Source organism: Chenopodium album, chromosome 3 (assembly GCF_948465745.1).
Source record: "Chenopodium album chromosome 3, dcCheAlbu1.1, whole genome shotgun sequence".
NCBI classification, from domain to species: domain Eukaryota; kingdom Viridiplantae; phylum Streptophyta; class Magnoliopsida; order Caryophyllales; family Amaranthaceae; genus Chenopodium; species Chenopodium album.
Window position 1 is genome coordinate 18162977 of NC_137836.1, and position 9832 is coordinate 18172808.

A 9832-nucleotide genomic window follows, 5' to 3' on the forward strand; every position below is an offset into this window, starting at 1 on the left:
AAAGGTAGTCATTAGGAACTCATCTACAATTCACCCCCCCCCCCCTCTTGTAGAGTTCATCTCAACTAACAAAGGTCAAGTTTAAGTGGAGAGCGGGCACAGGAATGTTACGTGACTGAAACATTCCCTTACAGTTGAAGGGAAAATTCTACAGGATTGCCATAAGGCCCATAAGACTAGTGTTAGAGCATGTTCTCATTGACTGAGCTGAACTGAACTGAACTGAGCTGAACTGAAATGAAATGAACTGAAATGAATATTTTATAAGAGAAGGAAATTAGGAGCTGAGCTCAGCTGAGCTGAACTGAACTGAATTGAATTGAATTTCAACGTAAGAGAACAGGCCCTTACTTTATGGTACAAAATGTGATGCAAGAACACTATAAGACATATAATCAGAAATGAGATTATTCGCAAGAAAGTAGGGGTGACAGACATTGCAGACAAACTAAGAAATAATCGTTTGGACATGTAAGACAGAGATCCGAGGGTGTACCAGCAAGAAGAGTAGAAGAGTGGGACCATGGAGAGGTCAAACGAGGGAGAGAGAGACCAAAAATGACTTGGTTGGAAGGATATGAAGTATATGAATTTCTGTGAGGATAAGACGTTGGATCGTAAGGGATGGAGGAAGATTCTTGTCGATGATTACACGGAATAATCACTTTTAGTTCATGTACTCAACCCCACTTATGGGATTAATGCTTTGATTAATTGATTGATCGATCTAATTTCCTTTTAGTCATTTTAATATCGGTATTATCTAAAAAAATTAAAAAAAAGAATAAATAAAAGCTTTCCACCTCACCTCATTTGCAGAATGTTTGATAATAAATGATCAACAATTACACATTTAATACACGGAGTTTAATTTGGCAAAATTAGGGAGTTCATATGTAAATGCGTCTTAGGCATTTATATATTTTCGTTGTTATTCAAGAATGCATGTCTTAGGTCTTAGTACAAAAGATACTGCAGAACAAATTCTAAGACAAGACAATTTTAAGCATAAAGCATTAAGTTTTAAAATTCAAACTGCTAATTTGGGATTCAATATACTCCCTCCGTCCCTAAATTACATTCTTGTTTGTAAAATTACACGGGAATCAAGGAAGAAAGAATAAAACAAATAACAATAATGAAATATTTCAATGGGAAATAGAAAACATTACATGATGTCTTTGAGTAAACAAAGATAGATTAATGATTAATGATGTCTTGTCATCAATCCTTTGACAAAAAAAAAAAAAAAAAAAAAAAAAAAAAAAAAAAAAAACCAATAACATGCTTCTAATTGAAAATTAAGAACCAATCATATTCATTAGGTTAGTTATGAGAAGTACAAACTTGAAAAAAACGATGGAGAGAGAAAATAAGAATGAGATTAGGATAGTAAGAGTGAGAAAGCATTAAATATACAACAGAAAAAGAGAATTGATTTGGGATATTTGAAGAAAAAAAAAAAAAAAAAAACTTACTAAAAATGGAAAGGAGGAATGTAATTTTGGAATACTTAAAATATATTCCAAGAATGTAATTTAGGGACGGAGGGAGTAATTAATAGACAAATGTTTGTTTAAAATGAACTTTACAAGTCATATATATTATGTAGTGATTTGTAGTATGTGAATTTTGAAATTACACAGGGAAAGGAAACTTCTATGAACAAACAGGAAACTTCTATGAGCATACCAACTTCCAAAAGAATAATGTAACAATATTAATATTTTAAGCTATCAAAACAGGGAATTTCTTCCTTGAGGTCTCCAAGAACGTTCCATTTATTTTACCTCTGAGCAATTACTTGGACCAACAGGTTCTCTTAAGCAATAAGATATAGCATTAACGGCAGCTTCAATCGATGCATCTTCTCCCTACAACAAATACAAAATCAAGGAGTCATGCAGATTCAGTTGGGTAAGGGGCAACAGATTAACCGAGACATGAACCCCTAATAGATACCTAACTAGCTATGCAATTCGACATTTACGAAACGACATGATTAAAGTAATCTCCGCTACATCACACAACCAAAAGTCCAAAACTACCTGTCCCTGAACTTGAAATGTAAAAGATGGCAAACAAAAGGTATTGCTTTGAGATTGAAGGGACTTTTACCTGTTCTTTCCAGTAGAATATATTTCCATATTTCCCAGCCAAACGACTCCAGAAACTACGCGGTATGTCAAGATCAACTTGAGCTCCCACATTGAAATTCAATATATTCCCTATCAATCAGTTGCATTCTAATCATATAATGTACCAGCACAAGATTTATTCAAGAGGAGTTCCAAAAACAATATTTTTACCAAAAGTAGGATCAGCAACAAAGACAATTGTTCTATCATCCACTTGCCAAAAATCCTTGATAGCCAACCCTGTGTGAAGACTATGGTTATATTCTTCTATAAAGTTATGCCAAAAATTACTGAAAATCAGAAAATGTAGACTTCTAAGAAAAATTATAACTTGGAGGGGGTAAAAAAGCAAGGAAAGAAAGCTGTGGCTACCAGGCGTATCTGGGTAATTTTGCGCCAAGATTCTCAACTTGAATCCTGTATCTTTCTCAAGGTCAGCAATCTCCTCTGCAAGCCTCTTTTCCTGGAAAATTGTCATTGCAGTATGAATATTCACTTCCAGGTAAAACTTATTGTTTTGCCAACAGTATATGCTGTACGCTCTGTATAATAATCTACAACATATACAATCAAAAAGCCAGAGATAGTTTATCCTCTTTTGCAGTAATTCATGAGGGCATCCATTCCATTTACATTAACCAGTGACTAATCACCAATGTACATTTCTATGCTTAAGGTCAAATAAAAAGATACCAGGCTTCCTTTTCTTAAAACTTGCTTATGAAGTCCTGACTCCTGAGTTAACAGTTGAAGTAGATCTCCAGCATTTCAGCTTTTGTTTGGGACAAAAGAATCCTAATGTGATTTACTTCTAAGAACTGTTTTTTATGATGAGGTTTGACTATAGAACCCCTAATAGCCCCCATATCAGCAGCAATATAGAATACTTCACAATAGTATATTAGTATTAACTTCCCTAACTGTATTTCTTTAGTTGTAATAGTGCCTAAAATTAAGGTTATAAATAGCCATGGATGTAATCAATAGAACTCAGGCTTTGCAAATGAAAAATAAACAACTTTGAGTGTTCTTAGGTTGAATTATGTAATTTAGATGGAACACTACAAGTGGGGGAAGGACCAAAGGAAGGGGGAAATTGTAGAAAGGAGATTAACACTGTTAATGCAGAACGAAAACTTCAAGGAATATGAAGTGCAAGAAAGATTTTTACATAGAAACTTCTTTTGCCAACTAAGAAGAAAAACCACAAACCACTCGGGATTTAAACTCTACTATTGGTTTGCCCTATTTCATTTTTCATGGTTTCGAGATGCGTCTTAAAACATAAATATTTTCAATTCTATACACGCAAAATTCATAAAACTTGATAATGAGATGAAACTCTTATCAATAGACATGGTAACGAATCTAACAAGATCCCACATTACTACACTATTTCTTATAGATTAGTGAGGATTTATAGTAAAAAAAAATTAATTAATTTTGAGCCCAAAACATACAATGGGGCAAAAAATAAAGACAAATCGAGTAAAAGGAAATCAAGCCACTCGTGAGTTCCAAAGTTCCCTCAAACCCTTACTTAAATGTCGAGTCGAAAGACCAAACGATTGCAAGATTCTTGACAAGCTTGTATTAAAAAATCTCAAAAGTTGTACAACTCCAAGTCTCCAACTATCAACGACGTCACCAAACTTGTTTTAAAAGTTAAAAGCCAACATCTAAAGAAGAAGATGGATTTAAAGTTTTCTCTAAGGAAACTTCATCGCAACGAAAACGGTTGAAAATTCTAAAACCGCAACCAAAGCAATTTAAAATACTTAAGGCCAACTTTAGGAACTGCGGCGAAATATTTTTCAACTAATTTTGTGGTGGTATTAGAGTTGACCTGAAGTATCCTTAGGGACAACTTTGAATCCCGTCTTCTCCTTCACATAGCTTTTAACTTTTAAAACAAGCTTGGTGACATCGTTAAATAACCAATATTTTTTGAGTTGTACAACTTCAGAGATTTTTAATCCAAGCCGATTAAGATTCTTTCCAACCATTTGTTCTTTCAGCTCGGCATTGTGATATTTTATTGACAAGTCTTCAAATTCAGCAATACATTTAGAAACATATCTTGGCAATAGTGACTAGGGAAAAAAAATTATACTTGAGTTCACGCTTCAATTTATCCAATTACAAATTTTATTACGACCTTCTTGTTCTCATTGCCAACTTAGATTTTCCCACCAAATGGATGCAAGCTTCTTAAATACTATGGCGACTAACTTGACATTGCGATCGGGTAGGATATCCTTTAAATCAAAGACACGTTCAACGGTGTGGAGCTATTCGATGAACTCATCTAAATGAGAACCTCCAATTAAATCAGAATTTTCAACTTTAATTCAAAAATTCCTTTTCTAGGTATCGAGGATAATGGATTTGACGGGAATTTGATGTTTTTCCACTTAATTATCACCATCGGTTTGCTGGAATGGATTGAAATCATCATTTGCACCATCCGATTGTTCGTCGTCTTGTTAATGGGATGAATTAGTGGTAACTTCATAATGTGCAAGACGTTTGAAGTTTTTAGATTTCTCTTCTATGTGAGCGTGTCATAAACAGGGTGTAGTTGATGATTTTCTCCACAACAAATAAATAAAATCTATAACTACACTCTCTATACACATGTTATTCACTTTCTTTTTGCCATTTTTCAAACCTAATATAAGGCTAATGCCTTATTTGACAAATCTAGCGATGGTGGGTAGGGTTTAGAAATCGAGTAGCGGTTAAAAAGTAACTATCAGTAACTATCGATTAGTAGTAGGTAGAGATTAGCTATCAAAGTCACGATTGATTCTATGAGTGTTAGGCAAAAGTAGCGGTTAAAATATTATAATTCAATTTTTTACAAAAAATACACATACATATTGCTTAAAAGTAACCAAAATTGGACATACGTTTACCCGATCCTTTTAAAATGGTAATATTTTTAACGCACTAACCGCTACTTAAATCACTACTTTGTACAACTCTCTATTTTTTTCCTAATAACGGGTCACTACCTCAACCAACAAAAGGGGCCTAATTTAAAACATTATTTCTCTTATAAGGTGATCACAGTGCTATGGGCGTGAAAATCAGAGTCTCTAATAAAATTTTTAAAAAAATAAACAAAAACAAAAAAAATGTAATTTTTAAGAGACAAAATGAGGTGTGAGAGAATTACCTAGGAGGGGTAAGATTCATGTAAACAGGTTGTAAGATTATTGGGTCCTTAGCAATGGGGTGGGACGAAGTGAAGGTGATGGCGCGATGGAGTACAGTGGTAGGGGTTATGGTGGAGGTAATTTTTTCTTTGGGTGGGGAATTCAAGCGAGGGGAAAGTGGCAGGAAAACGGTGGGGTAGTATGGTGGCCAACATTATGTGGGTGAATAAACCAAGTTCTACAATGATGAGTAGTGAAGTAGCGTCATCGGCCTTGTCAACATGAGAACTTCAATGAAAGGTGGCCGAAAGGTTAAATAAGCCTTTTAGTACCAATTTGACACCGTACTGACTAGGGGTAATGGGGTAGAATAACAATAGTCAATCACCACACTGCGACGATACAACTCTTTTAATTTATGGACAAAGATCACCACTAGGAAGTAGCAGAGCAAAACCTTGGATATTGTAACACCACCAAGAGGTAGCCTTAGAACACTAAGTGTTTGGTTACTTTTCATATGCAAAACTTGACTTTTACTAATTACATCCATGGCTATTTGTATCCTTAATTTAGGTTTACTACAACTAAAGACTTAAATGCAGAGAAGTTGATACTATTGGGAAGTTTTCTATATTTCCAACATGGTATTACTTAAGTTTTCTATACTTGCAGGGTGTTATTGTATCCATCATTTCTCTCTACTACTTCCTAGTGGTGTTTCTATATCTAGGAATTAATAAAGTTGTATTGCTACAGTAACCAACTGGCATGGTGATTTGGCCAATTGTATCCTCCCCCTAACCAGTGAGTGTCAATAAAGGAAACAAGGAGGCATAGATTAAAAACTTCAAGAGGCGATGTCCCACTTAAGTAAGCTGAAGTATGTCTTTCCACTAAACATAGTGTTCTGGATATCGTCTATATTGGTTTGTTACCGAAAGTCATCTGCCCTAATCACAAAGAACTCTGACAATGGTCATTGCAGGACTCCAGTTAGACCAAAAGCATATGATAACTCTGATGCGAGTATCTAATTGATAAAGAAAATATTCCACAGAGGAGCACCTCAACATGTCAATAGTTAAATCCTAGGCAGTTGCATAATATAGATTATAGCTTAATAAGAATGGAAAGATAGCAGACCTGCCCAGCAGAAAGGAAGCCAGCCACATCAATAACAGCAGTGTATTCTTTAGGGAGCATTTCAGGTTTATTAACACCTGTTTTGGCTTCAGCATACTCAACTCCTACAAAAAGTAATGCATAATCCAATTTCAGCTGCTTGAGAAAAGAAAGGTATCCAGCAAATTGCATAACTAACCACCAAAGATAGAATTTTCGTAAAACATATACAGTGTCCAAAACATATACAGTGTCCAACATAAAGATCCAGGAACTACCAAGGTAGATGCATCAAGATCATGAACTTCTTACTATGCTTCTTATGGTTATGTAAAATTAACAAAAAAAATATTAATCATAATAATTTGAAGTCAATGCTTCATCCCGGACAAGGAACCTTTTTTTATCTACGAAGTTGTTGAAGTAATTAATCACTTGCATATGTATATTAATTTCATCAGATTAAAGAATGTCAATAAAAAAAATTATACAAAAAGAAAGTCAAATCCAGGAGAATTTGTTTACCTAATCCCTCAGAAGCAGTGAAAAAATTTAATATTGCCTAACCATAAAAACAGAGCCCTAACCTACTGGGTGAACTCATGTAAATGAATTATTTGCTACAAAAGTTGACCAGAAACTGTTCAAGAGCTGAAGAGTTTGGTCGGTCTGTTAAAAAACTGTTAGGGTTACAGGCCATTCCAGTCCTTATTTAGCTTTTCAGTTTCCACCTTCTAAAATCCAATGCAATACCAATGAAATATATATGCTCCTGGTTATATGGAGTCTGTCACTATATATATATATATATATATATATATATATATATATATATTGGGCAACAAATGCCTACTATCTTCTTCTTTCCTTTTCTGCAGAGGAAGTTTATTACACGTAACTATGTGTTCATCATGTCCTATGATTTAAGAGGTTACTTTGAAAATTACCTGACTGTCTTTTCTAATGAAATAAGGTTTAACTTTAATAATGAAGACAAAAATAACTTTTGAAGGAAGAATCCAGTATGCATTCTCAAGGTTGCCACTAAATAACTGCTAAGGTTAAGTTTTGGTAACAGAAAACTGCTAGGACCTGGTGAGATGATCAAACTATTATAGTATATTCTTGGCATAAAGTTATGAATCCATAGAGTTCCCTAAGAAGAAATGAGCTTACAATGATATATATGTGATAACTTTGAACAAAATAAACCCCTTGCTCACTAAAGCTTCAGCCTCAAGATATGCACCATTTTTTCTAGAGCCGTAAAGAAGGCTTCCGCTCAACAACCCATTTGATAGGCAGTAACAAACGATGGTAATGATAGTGACTAAATTCTTATGTCAATGACCATATTAATGCTTATCTATTCCCGATTATACCCCCACAGCCTCAAATATGTGCTTTTCTTCATAGACTACCATTACCATTATAAGCAGCATCACTCCAAGAGCTTGTATTGAAAATCAAGGAAGTGAAACACAGAGTCAAATGTTGAGAAGCATTACCATAGAAATTGTCATGGGACATCTCTAGCAATTTTACTTCTTAATAATATGTTTTTTGTCAAATATCAACACCCAACAAACGAGTTATAAAGGTAGAGCACAAAAGGACTACTCCGAATTTGGGAAGCCAAATCGGACTACAAAACCATTTACCTATTGTACTTCTATGTTGCAATAATACAAACCATACCCAAAATCTATGTCACTCGCACTTGATCACACATGTTGGATAACAATTGTACACCAAAGGAGGAGTACCTGAGTGTCCAAGTTTGACTACGTGAAAAAATTTGTCGGATACCATAGAGTTTCAAGTAACATAGCTCATACGAGGCTTGTTTATTCACCGGATTTTCACTTATTCGAACTAGTTCAAATAAAGATTAATAAAGTTCAAGGAAAAATCAGACAATTGCAGATAAGCTACGTAGGCTGCCTAATTTTAATTTACAACTAAAAACAAGCTTTAACAATGCAAATTAAAAAATAAAAAATAATTAAAAAATAAAAAATAATTAAAAAAAAAAAAAAAAAACAATTTCATTTCATTCGTAAGTTCAAGACTTCAAGCTGATGCTCTTATCCAATAAATCATCAGCCAACACAAAAGAGTTAAAAACAGCTAAAACAATAAAAAAAAATAAATAAATAAATAAATAAAAATAAAATAAAAAATAAAAAAATAAAAAAAAAAAAAAAAAAAAAAAAGAGGAGGAGACTTAGCAATTACCATTAAAAGAGAGTGCAAGAGCAAGAGAGCTAGAAAGAGCAAGTTTCAGAGATTTGGACCCAACTTCAGATACCCATTTCTTAAATTGGATAAATTTTACTTTTGGGATAGCAGGAGTTGTCATTCGAGCAGTTAATTTAGCCGGTCTTCCGCCATTAACAGCCCAGGGAAGATGGCGGACCGCCATTGTTTTACCTTGAAGAAGTGGGATAAGACACAATTCCAGTATTCTGTTTTTATTTATTTTTTTATTTGGGCCTGATAGCCCATTTTTTGTAACGCACTAACGCCTCTAATTTACGGAGTATTTAGTTTTAGCCTTTTGGATGTCACAACTCACGAATCATCTCGGTGGTTCGAGGGTTAGAAATAGTCAGCACGCTAGTGGCCCGGCACGGCACGAGCCTGCAGGTGGCACGGCCCGGCACGGCATGGCACGAGCAACAGCCATATTTCCCAACAACTCTAACTTAACGGCTAGTTTTTGCTTTCTACCGGCTAATTTTTGCTTCTAACGGTTAATTTCTCTAATTCTCTATAAATACATCAACTCATCATCCTTTTCTTTCCACAATTTATCTATTCTCAATTCTCTAAATAATCTTATAATCTTTAATTCTCTAATTCTCTCGAATTCAATTATCAAACATCTTACAAAAAAATTAGAAGCTTGTGAAATTATTTAGTGGAAAGCAATCGAAGCCTGGTTGTAAGATCTAATTTATTTTTATTTTTATTTATTATTGTTATTATATTGTTATTATTGTTATTGTTATTGCTTTTGTTATTATTATTCTTATTCTTGTTATTATTGTTATTATTACTTGTACTATTATTATTATTGTGATTAATTATTTTTTTTTTTGTTTAAATTAATTGTGGTATTTTTAATTATGGCATCAAACCCGAACCCCTCTTCCTCCTCCTCTACGACATCCCAAATTTCTCAACATCATCCACATAGCTTCACTTATAATTATGAGAGGGATAGGGATGAACTTGGGAGAATGTTAATACATACTGAACAACCTTTTCTCTTTGCCGAAAATGATCTATTTAACAATTACATTAGTAGAGCACTACAACCCCAACATAAAAAAATCTCTAGAAAAACTGTTCGTTCAGTTGCCATGAAAACTTTTTTAGAGTACAGAATCAGGTTAGCTAAAG

General features: G+C 34.0%; 1 protein-coding gene across 1 annotated transcript; it reads right to left on the minus strand.

Annotated features, from left to right (window-relative positions):
- Window positions 1-1571: 1571 nt before the first annotated feature.
- Window positions 1572-8914, minus strand: LOC145612285 (thylakoid lumenal 15.0 kDa protein 2, chloroplastic-like). The gene is made up of 6 exons (XM_081667660.1): window positions 8663-8914; window positions 6446-6549; window positions 2511-2601; window positions 2310-2378; window positions 2119-2228; window positions 1572-1874 (listed from the first exon to the last, which is right to left on the minus strand). The coding sequence occupies exons 1-6, from the start codon at window positions 8847-8849 to the stop codon at window positions 1782-1784; spliced, it is 654 nt and encodes a 217-aa protein (XP_081523786.1). The 5' UTR covers window positions 8850-8914; the 3' UTR covers window positions 1572-1781.
- Window positions 8915-9832: the final 918 nt, after the last annotated feature.